At 42.9% G+C, this 19,230-nt stretch overlaps 1 protein-coding gene across 4 annotated transcripts; it reads right to left on the minus strand.

Moving 5' to 3' along the window:
- Window positions 1-487: 487 nt before the first annotated feature.
- On the minus strand, window positions 488-18,117 carry KHK (ketohexokinase). 4 transcript variants are annotated; one of them, XM_063299915.1, is made up of 8 exons: window positions 17,939-18,117; window positions 17,324-17,440; window positions 11,888-12,022; window positions 4,336-4,408; window positions 3,214-3,360; window positions 2,602-2,690; window positions 1,247-1,404; window positions 488-833 (listed from the first exon to the last, which is right to left on the minus strand). In XM_063299915.1, the coding sequence occupies exons 1-8, from the start codon at window positions 18,028-18,030 to the stop codon at window positions 748-750; spliced, it is 897 nt and encodes a 298-aa protein (XP_063155985.1). In that variant the 5' UTR covers window positions 18,031-18,117; the 3' UTR covers window positions 488-747. The 4 variants fall into 4 exon arrangements, with proteins under 4 accessions (XP_063155985.1, XP_063155981.1, XP_063155992.1 ...); XM_063299911.1 differs by lacking the exon at window positions 11,888-12,022 and adding an exon at window positions 12,091-12,225 and having other exon boundaries at window positions 17,939-18,116; XM_063299922.1 differs by lacking the exon at window positions 17,324-17,440 and having other exon boundaries at window positions 17,939-18,115.
- Window positions 18,118-19,230: the final 1,113 nt, after the last annotated feature.

Genomic DNA, 19,230 nt, shown 5'->3' on the forward strand with positions numbered 1-19,230 from the left:
AGAACAACAAATTACAGGGAATCTTAGTGGCTTATCGGGGCAAGGTGGAACTTCCCTTACAGGGTAGGGGAGCTGCTAAGCACAGGCATGTGGCAAAGAGAAAGCCTTCAAGATGTCAAGGACTGTCACATCAGGTTAATCAACTGGGCAACTGGCTGTTTGTACTGTGTTCTCCCTCACATGTCTTTAGGAGGAGCAGAAGTAAGCTCGGTAGTGGGGAGGGGCGTTCTGGCCATTGTTGGGTGGTGTGGGTTAGTATTCCCCTTTTCTCTGTTACTTCACTGAACCCCTTTTAAATCACTTCCAACCTTGGCATACTGAATAGCAACAAGTGCATCAGCTCATCTTAATTCTATGTCCTCTCTCCTCTCATTACATCTGGCACTCCTGGATCTGGCTGGCTGAGGCAGAGCCGATCCCTCCCCTTCCAGGCATACACACACATCCCTTGGCTGGAATTCCTTGCATAATGAACCAGGAGCAATCAGCAGCTTCAAGTATTTTATTGATCTTTTCATGGTTATACAGCGAAGCCTCTTTCCCTCCCAGCAAGAGTCCGGAGCATCTGAGCCAGCTCAGCCAGACTGCACGTGGTATGTATGGCAGGCAGCCTGATATGCCTTCCCACCTGCAGGAGATGCCAGGGGGCAGCACCAGCGCCACCAACAAGTGGAGCACTACCGTGGGAAATACAGTATTAGTCCGTGGTCCAGTGAAATCCAGCAGCTACAGCTTTCATCACATTGCTCACACGATCCCATCATAGCCGTGAACCCCACACTTCCGGCCTGCCACCTGGCATCCATAGGTTAATGCTGCAGGAAGTGTTCTTCCTGCCACAGAAAATGAGAAATCAGTTTAGCTTTAGGGCAGATGGGCATAATTGCTGTTCTCCTTTAAAGCACAGCAGATGGAATCAGGGCCGCAATCAGGGTCTGTGTCACCTGGGGCAAACGTGGATTCCACGCCCACTTTGGCGCCCCCCCAGCGCTCATTTTTGGTTCCCCACCAGTGCGGCGCCCGGGGCACATGCCCCAGTTGCCCCCCCCCCCCCCCAGTTGTGGCCCTGGATGGAATAAGGTGGCAAGGAGTTTCCTCACCATTCAGGTCTGCTTCCTGATGCTATAAGGTAGTGGCTTGTTGTGCCACTGAAAAGTATTCTGTGCAAGATACAGAAGCGATTTTAAAACGTTAAGCCGTTTATGCTGTACCTACAGAAAAGTGAGGAGAAGCACCCAGAACTCACCCCTGCTTAGAGCCAGGATCACAGAAGCGTTGAATGTGTCTCCAGCCCCCAGAGTGTCCACAAGTGTTTCAGGGGGGAATGCATCTGAATGCACCAGCAGCCCATCTGGTCCCATTGCATCAGCTCCATATTCAGCCCAAGCACAGATCAAGGTGGCTCTAGAAAGGGACCAACAAGGTAGGTGGATGGCTATGGGATGAGTGGAGAGAATATAGAAACTAAGATTGTGTAGTTGTGAAGAATGAATCCAAAGCACTACACAAGCAGGCAGAAGCATGAATGTACTCCTTGTCTGCAACAGCCTAAACTGCATGACCCCAGGAAAGGGTGCCGCTGCTTTCAGGTTGCAGAGAGGTGGTACGTTTGCACACCTGCCTGCCCCACAGCACTTGGGGGGACTGAATCCAAAGCACTGGACAGCACTAACACAGGGTTCCTCAACCTTGGCAACTCTAAGCTGTGCGGACTTCAACTCCCAGTATTCCCCAGCCAGCTTTGAGTTGCCAAGGTTGAGGAACCCTGCACTAACAGATACCTCCTTTCCCATCACTTCCATACAAAGCATTCTCTATTCCAGCTGTTTGGGACCTAACAGCAAAGCTGCTGAAGAAGGATGAGCTGCTGCCAGAGACTCTGCCATATAGCTGGGGAGGCTGACTTTGTTGATTGTCCTCACCCATCCCAACATGTACCCAGGCAAGAAGCTGAACTATTCCCCTGCCTTGGCTTTCCTTTCAGCTCTCAAAATGGAGGTGTGTGCATCTCAGCCTGTTTTGGCCTAAACAGAAGGAAAGATGGAAGATAGACCATAAGGGAACACTACGTAGGAAGGCATGATATAAATCCAATCAATGAAGTATTAAAAGGATTAAGTGCTTCTCACATAGGATTGCTAACAAAAGCTGCTGCAAAAGATAATACCCTGGGTTATATATCACACACAACAAGCATTTAATTTGGTTTTGGCAGATCAGCTTGTAGCACCAATCAACCAACTATGGTTGGTGCAGTTCTGGCTTAGCATGGTATGAACCCAGCCTATTGCAATTTATTCAACAAGGCCCAGTTATACATGGTTTAGCACAGTTCATGTGTGAATCCAATCTGAGCTTAGCTGTTAGGAAATATCTCTAAAGTTGCTGGAGAAGAGGATCATGCTCCCCAAAGCATAAAATGACCATTGTGATTTGGGCTCTGAGGTGTCTTACAATTGCTGAAGTTGGTGTAGATGCCCTCTAATGGGCTCCCACTTTTGCCTCTGAGATACTCCTCATTCTGCTATTCTGTTTCATACCACCCACAACTGGTGAAGTACTCAGGTTTGTCCCCTTCTTCATGTTTTGGTTCCCTCCTACCCTGGCTTCAAACGCCCGTAGAGCCCCTTCACAGCCTCAGGAGCTGAGTAGAATCCAAATGTCTTGGCCACATCTTTGCTGACAAAGACCTGGAGGAAGAGAACCACAACAAAGTCACCAATTTTTGGCTGGCCTTATTATATAGTATCTCTGGGTGGCCAGACAGTGCTCAGAGTACTGTGTGGGAATGATTGTGACTGTCAAGACCATGGGGGTGGGAGGTGTATTCTGGCCAGACTCTCAGAGACAATCACTTGACAGCTGTAGAAACCCCCTAAGAGTATTGCTGTTTACTCTGGTGTGCACACAAGATTCATCTGCAGAACAACTTATTTAGAAATGAGTGACTGAAACAGCTACTATTCATTCAGAAAGTGAACTTGGAATCCTTGATGATTGTAAAGGGGATGCAAGTACATCTTTGGTAGCCAATGGAGGAGGAGGAGGAGGAGGAGGAGGAGGAGGAGGAGGCGGCGGCGGCGGCAAAATCTCTCAGGTCTAATCCTATGTGAGGTTCTTAACTGAAGGGCAGGTTGCTCTTCATCATTGTGGTTTCTTTCTTGACCAGTCCTGCTTTCCACCTACATCAGCCCTTCACCCTTGACCCCCTACCACATCTCCGTAGCAAAACAGCTGGTACAGTTCTGGCCTTGTCTTTTCCACCTCCACAGATGTGGTCACTCGCTCAGATGGTGGGCAGGTTTGGTTATACTTTTCCACCCGTTGCAGCATTTTCACCTGCTCCGAAGCATTCCTCCCCTGGGAGAAAATATTACTGTTAGTGGGAGAAACTGGGATTTCTGGACTTGACATTATTCCTAGAATTATTGATTGCCTCTGTGACCTTAGATGCCTCCACCAGTTTTAGTGGTTGGGCCATTTGTACCTGCTACTCAAAATAGAGACCCAGCCACGTTCACTTATGGTTTGGACTAGGGGACTGCAGTGTGCTTGATGATCCAAGAAACTCCAGCTAGGATGGAATACTTTTTTTCTCAACAGTGAACAGGCACATTGGTATGTATTTGGAAAGTTTTGCATTAACTGTTCAGCCTATTGCCATGATCATTTAAAGGTTCCAGTTTTTGATTATAGGCTATGTTAACATAAAATACTCAATGTGGTTACTGCATTAACCCATTTTCTGGGTTATGCACTGAACCATAAACTAACCAACAGGGTAGGTTCATACATGATAATTTACAGAACAATTTTATAAATCATCTTGTTGTACAAACCCATTCTGTTTGGTTAACTTATGGTTTAATTCTAACCAAGCATAGTATATTGGACAAATGAATTTGTTAAACATATACATGAACACAGCCACAGTTTCTGCTTTTCCTTGTTCTATTGTTTATATATTGGCTTTGCTTTTACTGGGTATTTGGATTTTAGTTATGATTATTCTCCATTTTATATTAATACATCTCACTTAAATTTGCATTCAAAGCTATATTGACTCAAAAAAAAAATCACATGCAGAAGATAAAAAGCAAAGGGGGTAGGAGGGAAGAGTGGAAGACTGGCCCAAGTAAAGAAGCAGAGCAAGCCAACCATAGGCAGCTACTCAGGGAGGAAGGCACAATTCAAATTGCTACTGACAATTCACTGCCATGAAACATCATCTGTCTGTGTGCAAAAGGGTGCCCACATATTGTGGAAGGGTAGTAAGTCCTACCACCATCACCTCACCACATAAACAATTGAGACCAACCCCACACAAGGTCTCACCTCCCAATGGATCCACTTGTATTGAGACAGGTTGACTTGTTCAAAGTTAGCAGCTGTCACATCTGGCAGATTGCTGCAAACAGGAGAATGGAAAGTGGGGATAGGAAGACAAATGTCTAATGAATGCAACACAATGGCTTCTCTTCCATCTTAAATCAATGAAAACAGTAAGCAAGCACATACATCCTTACAATTAACTAAGACAGGAAACCCAACACCTGTTGACTTCTTAAGCTCAAAGTACTCTACCTGGTGTAGTGTACTGTTTTCTTAGCACCAATCCAGGTAATCTAGCCAATCCAAGCAGGGCATGAATGGTTCCTTATTGTTTGTCCCAAGCTTCCAATGAATAAACATACTACCTCTGAATATGGTGGTTTAGTTATATGCAGGACTGATTTTGGAAACTTAAAGTTAATTTCACCTCCTATTGGGAGCAATTCCAAAGTACTGGCTTTGATCTACACATCCAAAGGCTTTAGGCTGTGTATCTCTAAGCAGCCATCTCATGTAAGAATGTCTCTATAATTTCATTCTTTTCCCCAAATTCGACAAAAAAGAGATATAAAGAAACCTCTTGGTAGATGCACCACTGCAATTGGAATGGGATTTATTTACCTTAGAAATCAAAAGCTGTACTTAGGCATCTAACTGAAGTATAATAAGCTATAATATGCCAACCTCTGGCCTGCTTTCCATAATAATGATAATCTGAATTTGGGGCCATCTATTACAGTTAATTTGTAATGTACTGAGAACAGAGAAAGCAGACAGTGTATATACTTGAACTGTGAAACACATTACCATAGAAAACAGTGATGGCCATAATTCTGTGCAGTGTTAAAAAAAAAGACAAAAACATGTGAGAAAAAAAGGCTAATCTTGACTGCTTGCTAAGTCTGCAATAATTGCACATTCAGCCCTAATAGGGCCATTCAGCAATAATGGGATTGGCCTGCATACCCTTGTTCTGCTTCTGTGGACTGTCCAGGACATTGTCCCTCCTTTCCTTATGCTACTCCGGGGGAAAAAGGACGTCTGAGTAGAACTGAGTCTGATCCTCCATTCTTGGCATGCTATTTTTACTTCATAGCTCCCCCACACTGAAAACAGTGTCTTAGCACTAGGCCATACTCAATAGCTTCAACTGGAGATATTCAACATGGAAACGGTTAACATTTAATTCTCAGTCCTCATTTGTATGTATTAACTTTAGCTGAAATGGGACCAGTTTTAATGATTAACACACCAGCCTAGGAGACACAGAACCTGCACTTCGATCAAAGGCCACAAGAACCACCATTCAGTAAGATGGTAGGTTTGGGCCTTCTGCATTTCCCCAGATTATTAACCAGGCCTTGATAACTCTACTGGTAATGAGAGGTGGAAAGCTGTACACTTCCTACCACTTGAGAAAAGCCAAGGGCAAGGGGGTCACACAAACATTTGCACATATTTATTTATTTATTTATTCAATTATGGCTGCCCATCTCAACAAGTGACTCTGAGCAGCGAACAATCCTAAAATAAATTAAATTCCCATCACAAATATAAAAATTAAAATACACAGTAGGAAGATATCACAATCGACAGTTGCCTGCACAGGAAACAGATGGGACCCTTCACCCACTTGGGTCCCCAGGCCCAGGCCCAGAACCAGGGCTTTAGGGCTTTACCAACAGCCAGCAGGGTCTGGGCCATCCTAATCTCTGGAGGGAGAATACACACATATGCACAGACACTGGCTGTGGACCCAAAACACACTTAACTTGGTCAGATAAAGACCAGATAGTTGCACTTACAAAGATACAAACTTGGATGGGTTACCCTTGGATATTTAATTTGTTCTGCTTTTGTAGTTGTGTAGACCCAGCCTGTAGGGATAGTTGATTCCTGTATCCTACAGGGCTGATTTGTTTAGCTCTGTCCAGCCTGCTTCTCACCTGCTATTGTCAAAAGCCCAGGTTCTTTCCTGCTGTAGGCTGGTGGGAGTCACATTTGCATCTCTCATTCTGTGAGCCAAAAAGCTTTGTGGGGATGGGGAGGGTCACAAGATGACACAATCATACTCAGGAAGGGCCATCAAGAATTAACATTGGCAATGATGATTGGCAGCAATCTGGACTAAATTACCAATTGACCAAGAATTAATAATAAATAAGATTTTAATAGCTCATGCATGGATGCTTTTATTCCTCTCCCATTGGGTGGCACCTCTGAAGGAATTGGAGAGGCCTAAGTCCCATTTCGACCCGCTTAAGCAATGTTTTCTTCCCCCAATAAACTGGAACAAGAGCAATATGAATTGTTATGTGGTCCAAGGAGTCAAGAACTGGACATGCTATTTCTTAACAAAGTTAGGATCACTTTTATGTGGTTCTGCTCTGAACTTAGAGAGGGGACTCTAAATGAATCACTGTTGTTGAATCTCCGATGAGGAGGGGGTAGTTTTAAGATATTTTTCTTATTTTCCGGTTATCTTGGCTGATCTTTAAAAAAACAAGACAGGTTGTCCTGGTTGGGTTTCAGGTTGACCAAGAAATTCCATAGGTGTAAGATAAGTCTGGGAAAAAACATCCTGGAAGAAAGCAATGGGAAACCACTGTCATACTGTTGCCAAAATAAATCAGGAGCTCAGCGCAAGGTAGCCTTTATCGCTTCAAAATAATAATGAAAGGTAAGTAATTCAATATGACCCTGGATTTCTTGGTTATTCAACCACATTATTTATTAGGTGATATCCATTTCAGGTTCAGGGATTCCAATCTGTAAAATGGAATCAATGATGGTAAGTTATCAACAGGGCTGATAACTATGAGCTATCAGGCAAAGAAAAGTTCATGCAGTGGCACACTGCTTACTGCATGCAAAGCAGAGTTTCTCCTCACAAACAACGTTCACACAATATGCTTAACCAGGTCAGATAAAGAACAAGTTACTGCATTTAGCATTGGCTAGCATTAACTTGTGTGTGATTCTTTAATGGCTTAGCATATTATGCAAATCCACTACATTTGGTTACTTTATGGTTTAATGCATTGCGTCAGTCCATGAGCTGAAAATGGGTTGATTCAGTGATCTGGTTAAGTGATGCGTGAACGTTGTGTAGGTGTTAAAAGCCTTACTAGGCAAAAAGAGTCAAGTTACTAATATTTGATAACCAGCATGATAATTAATCCATATGCACTTTGAAAGTACAAAGTGCTTTATAATTTATATTGCTTTGGCTATCAAATAATTATGAAATTAATAATTAATATTAGCAAATAGTAATTAGTAATAGATGGGAAGGAAGAAAACTTACATACATACACACCCACCAGGCTACTTCCTTTTGTGGTAAGCAATATTATACGGAGCTTAGAAAAGAAATAATAAGGCAAAGCTGTTAAAGGAGCGAGATTAATAAAAGGAATTATAACTAAATCTAGTTTACACCAACACCATTCACAATACTCTCAAGACCTTTCCATCCTTGGTTCACTTCTTCATACACACTTCATACAGTGCTTGTTTTTTTTAACTTCTCAGCCCTCTCTTTTCTCAAGATCTCATCAACTCCATGCAACAGGTGTTTCTGTCTTCCCCTTGGCCCATTCACTCTTTCTCTGTACATTTGTTTTGCAGTTTGATCCTCATTAATTCTATAAAACCAAACCACGTACACTTACTTCTTTCATACTACTGTAGTCATTCGCTTTTGTGTTCAGTTCACATATGCAGTATACATACATACATACATACATACAGTGTCCTCCAAAGTACCCAGTTCCAACAGCCTTCAACTTATGTGTAGCCATTTTTGCTCCTTTCAAGAGGCAAATCTTTCCTCACAATAGACCATATACCTTTCTACCAACATGTTGCATGTCTTAAAAAAATTATCTATCCAGTTTTCTATGTCTTTAGTAAACATTCTATGAAGTTACTCAAATTCATCTACTAGTTCTTCACCATTTATATATAATTCACAATTTTTCAATCAATTTTCCTGTCAGACACAACCACCTTGGTTTTTTAACATTTATTTTCAGATCCATATTGCTTGGTGCATCATACAATCTAATATTTGCTGCAAGTTATTTAGTTTCTCAGACAACAACACAACATTATCTGCAAAAAAAGTATGTGTACTTTTATATTCCCAACCAACACATCTCTAACTTTACCACAAGCTTTCCTAATTATATACTTATCAATTCTTATATTAAATAAGTAAGGGAACATCACACATCCTGCCTTAGTCCCTGCTCAAGGCTGACTAATCTCTAAACATTCCATTTATTCTCATGTATATTTTATTCCCATCTCATTGCATTCAGCAATCAACTTTCAACTCCATCTTTGCACAAAATTCTATACAGTTATGCAATCCTATTCCTTTTATCACATATCAAGAAATAAACTGTATAGTACAATCAGCCTTCTCACACATTTTGTTGTTTATTCGTTTAGTCGCTTCCGACTCTTCGTGACTTCATGGACCAGCCCACGCCAGAGCTTCCTGTCGGTCGTCAACAACCCCAGCTCCCCCAGGGACGAGTCCGTCACCTCTAGAATATCATCCATCCACCTTGCCCTTGGTCGGCCCCTCTTCCTTTTGCCCTCCACTCTCCCTAGCATCAGCATCTTCTCCAGGGTGTCCTGTCTTCTCATTATGTGGCCAGAGTATTTCAGTTTTGCCTTTAATATCATTCCCTCAAGTGAGCAGTCTGGCTTTATTTCCTGGAGGATGGACTGGTTTGATCTTCTGGCAGTCCAAGGCACTCTCAGAATTTTCCTCCAGCACCACAGTTCAAAAGCATCTATCTTCCTTCTCTCAGCCTTCCTTATGGTCCAGCTCTCGCAGCCATATGTTACTACGGGGAACACCATTGCTTTAACTATGCGGACCTTTGTTGTCAGTGTGATGTCTCTGCTCTTAACTATTTTATCGAGATTTGTCATTGCTCTTCTCCCAAGGATTAAGCGTCTTCTGATTTCCTGACTGCAGTCAGCATCTGCAGTAATCTTCGCACCTAGAAATACAAAGTCTTTCACTGCTTCTACATTTTCTCCCTCTATTTGCCAGTTATCAATCAAGCTGGTTACCATAATCTTGGTTTTTTTGAGGTTTAGCTGCAAACCAGCTTTTGCACTTTCTTCTTTCACCTTCATCATAAGGCTCCTCAGTTCCTCTTCGCTTTCAGCCATCAAAGTGGTATCATCTGCATATCTGAGATTGTTAATGTTTCTTCCAGCAATTTTAACTCCAGCCTTGGATTCCTCAAGGCCAGCTTGTCGCATGATGTGTTCTGCATACAAGTTGAATAGGTAGGGTGAGAGTATACAGCCCTGCCGTACTCCTTTCCCAATCTTAAACCAGTCCGTTGTTCCGTGGTCTGTTCTTACTGTTGCTACTTGGTCGTTATACAGATTCTTCAGGAGGCAGACAAGATGAGTTGGTATCCCCATACCACTAAGAACTTGCCACAATTTGTTATGGTCCACACAGTCAAAGGCTTTAGAATAGTCAATAAAACAGAAATAGATGTTTTTCTGAAACTCCCTGGCTTTTTCCATTATCCAGCAGATATTGGCAATTTGGTCCCTAGTTCCTCTGCCTTTTCTAAACCCAGCTTGTACATCTGGCAATTCTCGCTCCATGAACTGCTGAAGTCTACCTTGCAGGATCTTGAGCATTACCTTACTGGCATGTGAAATGAGTGCCACTGTTCGATAGTTTGAACAGTCTTTAGTGTTTCCCTTTTTTGGTATGGGGATATAAGTTGATTTTTTCCAATCTGATGGCCATTCTTGTGTTTTCCAAATTTGCTGGCATATAGCATGCGTTACCTTGACAGCATCATCTTGCAAGATTTTGAACAGTTCAGCTGGGATGCCGTCGTCTCCTGCTGCCTTGTTATTAGCAATGCTCTTCTCACACATAGTTCTCTCAATTATCTACTGAAGAGGAAAAAACTTCTCTTGTACATCCTTTGTCTAGCATGAAGCTGCACTGCACTTCTGAAATTATGCTCCTTGTCACTTCTCATACCCTTTCAATCAGAATTCTACCAAACACTTACCAGGCACTTAACATACTAATACACTTGTAGCTTCTGCTCTATTCACTCTTCTTACCTTTCCCTTTATATAGGGGAATAGTAACAGCATAACATCTTCAGGCTCAGTAGTAGTCTTCCAACACATTAAATAAACCACAATCATTCCATAGGTAAAACAGTTACAATACCTACAGCTACACAGTCTTAATATTTTCCAATATTCTCACAGGATTTATGATTTCTTTATCACCAATATGTATTTGGACACTGACCTTTATAGCATCTCACACAACTCCAAAATACTCCTTTCAGAATTCTCCTAATTTCATTTTCATCCCAAATAATTTTATCACTTTTATTTTTAATTTCATAACCACTCAAATTGTTGGAAGGTCCTTGTTTAGTTGTCTTAACCCACTTCCAAAACAATTTTTATTTCCATTCAAACTGTTTAGCATCTTCTTTGCCTCTTTTCATCATAACTGTTCCTTGTTCTCCTTAACCATATTCTTTGTGATTACCTTTTCTCCCTATACACATTATGTAACTTCTTACTCTCATCCTCAGTTTTGAGCAATCTTTCTTTTATATGCATCTATTTCTCATTGACGTCTTGTTCATCGTTCTACCAAACATCCTTTTTCATATTTCTCATTTCATACTTCCCATTCTCTATACTGGGCAAGATCTTCAAGCAGATTTTAAACATCATGTCTATGAGCACTTAGACGGGAATGCAAGAATTAATAGCAGCCAGCATGGGCTTGTCATAAACAAGATTAAACTTATCTCCTTTTCCCACAGAATTACTAGCTTAATAGATCTTGGGAATGCCATGGACATAGTACGTCTTGGCCTCAGCAAAGCATTCAGTCAAGGTTCATGATATCCTCATTAATAAAATGGTAAAATATGGGCTACATGATGCAACTACTGACCCAGTGATTGCATCCCAATAGTACTCATAAATAGCTCCACATCATCTTGGAGAGTAGTATCAAGTGGAATGCCACACAGCTATTTCCTAAGGTTTTTACCATTTTTATTAATGACTTGGCTGAAGGGGAAGGAGAAGCTGTTTAAAAGAGAAAAGAAGAATGAAAAACATCTAGACAAGCTTGAACCATGTGCCGAAACAAACAGGATGAAATTTTATGAGCCTGCTTCTCCACTGTGTATGCAGGCAGCTAGAATAGGAAACTAAGAAGGGTCTATTAAACCATTTTATTTATTTTATTTATCAGATTTTTATCACCGCCCAAAGGAGGGACTCTGGGTGGTTTACAATAAAAAACCATGTTTAATAGTATAAACGTGGTCCTAATTGTAACCTTTGCAATGTCTGCCTAAAAAGACAAAGATGGTTGCTGTAGCAGGCCAATCCCCACCTCCACAGAGCAGTCAAGGCCACCTGGCCTTTCCTGGGCTGCAGAGTCCTTTTGTGCCACCCACTGGCAGAGGGGGGAGAGTTGGGGGCAGCAGAGCCAAAGTGGGCCAGGCCTTACGTGTCATAAAGAGTGACTGTCCGAGAACCGTTGCGGCAGTTGATGAGGCAGCAGGCACACGGTGTCTCCCCCTGGCTCTGCCAGACCAAGTGGGCAATGTCCACCTTGCGGCGCTGGAAATCAGACAAGATGAAGCTTGGGGCCAGGGAAGAGGAGAGAAAAAAACATTAGAATTCACTGTGAGGAATGCTCAACCTACGCACCTAGCAGCGTGCAGGATCGTGCGGGTGCCTGTGGCTGAGTTGCTGATCACCACTGAAATGGGCAAGCTGCAAGCCAGATGCAAAGCCACATGGGTGAGGTCCACCTCATAGCGTTGGAAATCGTCACGGACGAAGCTGGGAGGGCAGAAAACATGAGCATCTTCTTGGGGGGTGAGATTCTCTGTCTGGAGGAATAGAAGGCAGATGCTCCAAAGCTTCTCTTCCAGACAGCAGGGCCGTTATTGCTGCTTGGCAAGGGTTGTCAGTGTGCTAGGAGCCGTGAGGACAGAGGGAGGTAACTGTCTGAAGAAAGCAGATAAAAATGAACTCTGCATTTTGGAAGCTGAGGGCTCTGATGCCCTCTGTGCTTAGTACTCATTACAAAAAAAATCTCATTTCATTTGCTCCAGAGTTCTGCCCAGTACAGCATATGCTGCCCACGAGTCAACCAGCAGGGCTTTTGCTGTAGTAAGCAGAAGGATGGGAATAGGATGGTACTTGATCTGCCTCAGATCAGTTCCATAAAAGCCTGTTTCCTGAAGCCAATCATAAATTTAGAGCTTGAGAGTGTCTTAATCTTTGATTTACATAGGCTACGTTCACCAACTTGCTTCACCAGTTCACTTCAGGATCTAGCAGATGTGTTTGCACAACATGCCGTTTGCTTTGTGTTTAATTAATTTAAACTGCCCAGAGTCTCTCCTTAAGGGGGAGATAGGCGCTGATAAAAATTTGATAAATAAATAAAATAATTATTTTGTGGCTTAGCATATGGGGTGAACTCATCTGCGTCATTAGTTTATGTTTCAATGTATTACTGTATGTGAGCTGAAAAGGAGATTAATTCAGTACCCAGATAAAGCATGTTGTGCAAATATGGCCATAAAATCTCACTTCCAAATACCTCAGGTTAATTGTTTTGAACAAGCTACTAAGCTCAGACTTCTCCATTACCTTTTCATCTGAAAGTCCAACTATTGTCAGTAGCCATTCGGCAGCCCATCCACACCTGTTAAAACTCTTTACCTGAAACTGCACTCTCAGCAGCTCCAGTACATTCAGTACATATCAAGACAGTCTTTTGTATTTATTTGTGTTGATTTCTTTCTAATTGGCAAAGTGAGCCCTGACATTAAAACCAGGCTCCAGAACTGAAATAAGGTGACTATACATCAGCCTGATTTTGTCAAGTTTTGGAAATCATGTAAAAGAATTTATGCTGGTCTATGGCTGTAATAAAGATTTGACTGATTCACCAGGATGAAACACTGAGGCTCAGGGCTGATGGCTCTGTGGCCATTCACTGAGACATCATGGTTTGCTTGCCTTCTCAAATCAGCTATGAAAAAATACTGTTTTGGAAAACTAGGAACTGATTTAATATTGTGATTATTAATAGACAAAAGTAAACAAGTACTGCGCATTCTAATTTCTTGAAGTTTTTACAACAGCTAAAAATAAATGAATTGAAATTGGCTGTGTTCCAATGCATACTTGGCAATAAATGTGCTTTCGATTGTCCTGTTGATTTGTTATTAAGTGTTACATACAAACACATTTTATTGTAGCAGATTTCTTGGGTTCAGATCAAATTATCCAGGGGGTTTCATTCCCCGGGTCCAGCCAGGCTCTCTTTGCCAAGATTATTCATCTATTAAAGGCCACTCCTTGAATTCCCTCACTGGCTTTCAGTCTGAATAAGTTCCTCAGTAAATGTCTTGCCCTTACCTTCTAATCTTTCAGTGGCCTTGCTTCTCTTTATCTCTCTGCATTTATACAGTATTTCCATAGTTCCTCCCTCTCTGTGATCTTTACCAATCCTGTGTTCTCAGCCATCTGAAGGTCTTATTTGCCCTAGAACAACTTCTCTCCTATTTCCTTGCTGTCCCTTAATACTGGGAACTGCTTCCCAGAATATCTCCAGATGTTTGCTGTTCTCTCCTCACACTCCTCCTTTTCTGGCAAGACTCTGGATTACTTCTCCTTTGTAATCCCTATATCAGACTGCTGGGGTAGGCAACCTTTTGAGCTTTAGGATAACCTATGGTAAAAAGTGGGACTATGCTGAGATATGCCTTAGAGCTTCCATGGGCTACCTATATCCCAAAGTATTTCCTTTATTGTGATTCTCTTTTATAACTAAGGTGCAACATTTAAAATTATTATACCTGCATATTCTCCCTCCATTTCTATCTTCCTGCATTGTGTCTTTGTATATATTTAGATTGCAATACTTATGGGACAGAGATCTGTCCAGTGACTCATTGTAATGAATACAATAACCATTCACATCCTACCCAGTTGTTTTGGGTGCACATTCCACTACAGTGTATATACATACTATACTGTGTAATGCAGCCTTCCCCAGTCTAGACAACCTCCAGAAGTATGGACTTCATCCCCCAGAATGACCAGGATGGCTGGATTCTGGGAGTTTAAGTCTATATAAGTGGCCCTCACTGTTTGTAGGATTCTGTTACAGCTGAACCACCGTGGCTAATGAGTCAACGGGTAACAAGATAATGAAAAATGTATTTTACCATGTGCAAAAGCCTATCATTTTGCACATGTGCAAAATACATCAAAATCCCTCCTAAAATATGAAACTCATTACTGCAGTTAATGAGGTCTGGTCTAAGCCTTCCAATCAGATATGCAAACTCCAGATGGATGAAAGCCACCTGCACATCTCAGCAGTGAACCAAGAGGCACATTTATCATTTTGTGGTCCTTAGCGATGCAAATAGGATGGGCCGTTGCACCTTGGGTTAGGGTGGATCTCCTTGTTGCATCTGTTTTCTGTGTCTGTTTTGGATCAAGCAGCTGGACTCCCATCTTGTCTATTTATTCTGTACTGTCTTTTTATTTCGGTTTGCTATATTGCAAGCCACCCAGGATTGGTTTGGTGTCAGCACCTAAACTGAATAAATACATAAGTAAGTAGGTAAGTAAATTTTGGGTGTTCTTGGGAGTCTTTCCTTTGCTTGTGAAGTACCTTTTCTAGGGCTTACATGATTGTTTCCATGTGTTTCCCATCTAAAAGAAGGTAGGAAAATGTGCCAGCAGTTTCAGCAACCATGGCTGAAGTCAACCCTGAAGGCCACAAAAATGAGACATAGGGACCACATGAAAACTTGGGACTGCAAGTTCCACGTCCTTCACATATCTGGATGGAAAGCTTAGTGTAGTATAAACTATAAGGTCAAGTGGCAATGAAATTTATAGTCTGACCATTTACTTACATAAACACATATGCACACAGAGATATATATATATTTACACACACATACGCACACAGAGACATACACACACACACAGAGAAACATAATGGCCATTTCTTAATAGTTGGTGCCCGTGATAAGACTAGCATCACTTAGTTAATTAACTGTTGCCTCTGTTCTTCTAACAGTTTCCGTCCTACCACAAGTGTTAATTAACTTAGCAATGCTAGAATAACTCTGTGTAATCGCCAATTACTGCCAGTCTGAATGGTCATTGTGTTTGTATCGCATGTAATTTAAACTTTAATTAAGTTATCAGCCCATACTTTTTGCCTTTCATTGACTTACTCCCTAGTTTCTATTTTTTCTATCTATACCTCACAAAGATTGGCTAATTGAGGATAATAATTCATACATGCAGTGAAGCAGCATCTCATTCACAGAAGCTTCTACTGTACTGCATTTCTTTGCTGTGCTCTTGGGCATGCATATTTAGGAGTAAGAGCTAATTACTCTTTCTTTAAGTAGGCATGCAGAGGATTACTCTATTATTCACTTTAAGAATTTCACAACTGTGTTATTCATTGGGCATAAAATAATATGATTAGTCTTTAAAGTGTCACAAGATTCCTTGTTGAAATTAATTATTTTAAAAGAAACAATTCTTTTCTAAAAATAGAAAAATATTAATGAAGGTAAGTTCTTCTAGAAGCAGAGGCAGAAACAGGAATTGTGCCTGGCATCTGTGTTTGAATCTCATGCCAAGTCTAACATGTTCATCATCTGACTATCACCAGCACGTGATAGATTTTCATTCCAAGGACATGGCTTGGGACCTCCCAGCTAGGAAGAGAGACAAGGTGAAATGAGAGAACAAAGGCAAATAAGAGACAAAAATCAGGGAGATCTTTGGAGAATGGTTAGAGCCAGAAGGAACCCAGGCCCACCATCACATTGAAACAAATCCCCTGTAGCCTAATTTGAACCTTATTTGGAATACCAGAAGACACTTAGATTTTTTTTTAGATTTTTTATCCAGCCTTTATTATTTTTATAAATAACTCAAGGTGGGGAACATACCTAATACTTCTTCTTCCTCCTATTTTCTCCACAACCACCACCCTGTGAAGTGAGAGAGAGTGACTGGCCCAAGGTCACCCAGCCGGCTTTCAGGCCTAAGGTGGCACTAGAACTCACAGCCTCCTGGCTTCTAGCCTAGAGCCTTAACCACTAGACCAAACCTTTAACTTGGATAATTAATGGATAATTAACTTGGATAATTGAATTAATTCATTTTCAGGGTTGTACCAGCAATACACTGAACCATGAACTAAATGGGCTGGGTTCATACAACTTGCTAAGCCATACAAAACAAGTTTTTACAGTAGTTAACCTATTTCACATATGTATTATGTGAATGCAGCCCCAGGTCTTTATCTGACTTGGTTTAACATGTGGAATGAACTCTGCTGTTGTGAGAGTGAACCTTATGGTCACTGCATAACAGAGGACATATATTAGGGTCCCATTCCTTACTTGTCACAACCAAATAACAGTACAGTTGGATTTGCACAACATGTATAGTTTGTTTACTGAATTAATCCAATTCTCTTGATCTGCACCATACCTTGAACTATAAACTAAATGACTAGGCTCATAAAAAAAACATTAAGCCACAAAATAGCCCACAAGCTTAGCATGTTGTGAAAATATAGTTAGTGGGTCTTTAACTGAGCTGGTTCCATCTATGGCACAAATCCCCTACACCTTTCTCAGCTCCAGGCAAGGAGCCGCACCAGTGGACAAAGAGAAAAAAAAAATCTGCAGAACATTTGAGATGGGACACTGAGAAGAAACAGCATTTTGAACACGTAGGTAGTGAGCTGGGATATAAATACATAAAACAAATACATTTTTCATGAAGTGGAGACACAGAGCTCTCCCCTTCCCCTTCTGGTTTCCAGTGTTGGGGTAGCTCATAATCCCCGTCCCTGAGTTCAGCTGGCACTTACTCTGCAGCATGACCAGGAGCTAGTGAGCCCATAAAAGCACAGGGGGCCCCCAGCAAGGCCAGAACGGTGCAGGTGTTGGAGGCATTCCCTCCACGCTGCCAGCGCTGCGACAAACACCTGGAAAGAAGCACAGCCAACAGCAGCCTCAGCGTCCCATTCTGACAGGCCCTCTAGGCAGTCAAGGGTTCGGCACTCCGGCAAGGGGCCGAACTGAGCCGCAGCACTTCAGGGCTTTGCATTTATTTCAGTCCTCTTCGGAAGGGGCCCAAAGATCATGAAACAGACAGAAAGGCCGTTTCGGGACGCAAAGGCCGCAGCTCCCCCGCCCCCTCCCCCTCCCCCTCCCCCTCCCCCTCCAGGAACCGGTTCCGCGCGCTACGAGAGCTCTGAGCCCTGGCCGGGGGAACATCCCCCAAGTACGAGCCGGTTCCTGCTTATCAGGGCTTTGGAACCCGGAGCCAGACGCACGCGAAAGCGGGTTGGTGCGAGCGGAGCAAAAGCTGGGGCACGTGCTGAGGCCAGGCAGGAGCTCTGTTCCTCTCCTCCGCAGTCTGCGCTCAGCCGTGCCTCATAGCTGGGCCTTCCTCCTTTGCTCAGCGGGGGCAGCGGCGGTACCTAGTGTCCGAGTCCTCCTCCGGATAACTGTCCACCACGCTGATTATGTCCAGGCACACAAGGCCGACGCACAAAATACGCTTCTCCTCCATCGGTCGTAGTGGGCGTCCTCCTCGGCTTCTGTCACTACGCTGGTCCCAGCTGGGGCTCAGCGCTCTCTTTCCTCCGGCTGATCTCACCCCAGATCAGCGGCTGCCTCCGCTCGTGCCAGGCAGTCGCATAGCCATTGGCAGAAGCGCATCACAGCCGGTTCCGATTGGCTTCCTCCACGGTATGCAAATCAGTCCTACCCTTTGGATCAAAGGGTTCTTTCTCTTTTTTTTTACAGGCCTCTCCCTCCCCGCGAGGAAGTATGACTGCCAATCTAGTGGGCGCCCCCCCTTCCAGTGCCACCCCCCCCTCCTCATCTTTGGAGCTCGGAACTCGGTTTAAGCGTTGCTCAACCGCGGGCGGATGAAGTAAGGCCGGCCTGAGCCGCACCTGCCTACCCTTACATGTCTAGAACTGCTGTTCAGAAGGAAGCTGGCAAGGGCCGTCCTGTCCTGTTCACACAGCATACTACGTTGTTACCGAATTAACACGCTTTTGGGATGGCTTAATAAACTGAATCATAAAGAAGTTGGGTTCACACAAGAGGCTAAGTTGCAGAAAACCAAGCCAAGGGTAGCACTAAGCGTGGCGTGAGGTGAAAATGCAGCCACTAACTGACCTTAACTGGAGGTTGTATAAACAGATGTTCTATGCATGGCTTGCCTGTTGGCTACTTCGTAAAGTTGGGCCCAGATTGCAGGCAAAGATAAAGTGGGAGTTGGAAAGAAGGAATAAGTACCCAGCCAACCAGTGTCAGGGTGAGGGGTCTATTTGCATTTCAGTGCTTAAAAAAAAATCTCTTCTGCCCCATTTCTGGAGGCTTCAGGCCCATGTGTCTGAAAAGAGCATGATCTAAATTGCAGAAGAGGGTGATGGCACTTCTCCACAACTGGCACTCCAGCCAGAAGCTTTCTACTTTGGTGTTAATAATTGTTTCTCCAGGTGTACAGTAAATGCAAATGTAAATGCCCTCCAGTGGCGAACATCCACGAGAGGTTTCCAAGAAAGAGGAGCTGAAAGCTACAGTGATCATTACAAGCTTTAAGTAAAGGTAAATACTCACAGGAGTAAACACGCAGTGCTCCCTGGGACTGACACTGGGTATGTATGCAATGTTCCGCCATGGCATGTCAGGTTTGTAAAGCTTTTACACCCAACACACTGAGCATTCATTGATCATGGGTGCAGAACAGACTGCCCAT

The sequence above is a fragment of the Candoia aspera genome, chromosome 1, assembly GCF_035149785.1.
Source record: "Candoia aspera isolate rCanAsp1 chromosome 1, rCanAsp1.hap2, whole genome shotgun sequence".
Classification (NCBI taxonomy): domain Eukaryota; kingdom Metazoa; phylum Chordata; class Lepidosauria; order Squamata; family Boidae; genus Candoia; species Candoia aspera.

Coding starts and splice junctions, on each gene's coding strand:
- KHK (XM_063299915.1), bottom strand. CDS start 18,030: ATGGAGGAGAAGCGTATTTTGTGCGTCGGCCTTGTGTGCCTGGACATA. Junction 1,405..2,601: donor TACGGGCGTTTGAAGCCAGG/GTAGGAGGGAAC, acceptor GTCCCTTTCTAG/AGCCACCTTGATCTGTGCTT. Junction 834..1,246: donor GATCCTGGCTCTAAGCAGGG/GTGAGTTCTGGG, acceptor TTTCTGTGGCAG/GAAGAACACTTCCTGCAGCA.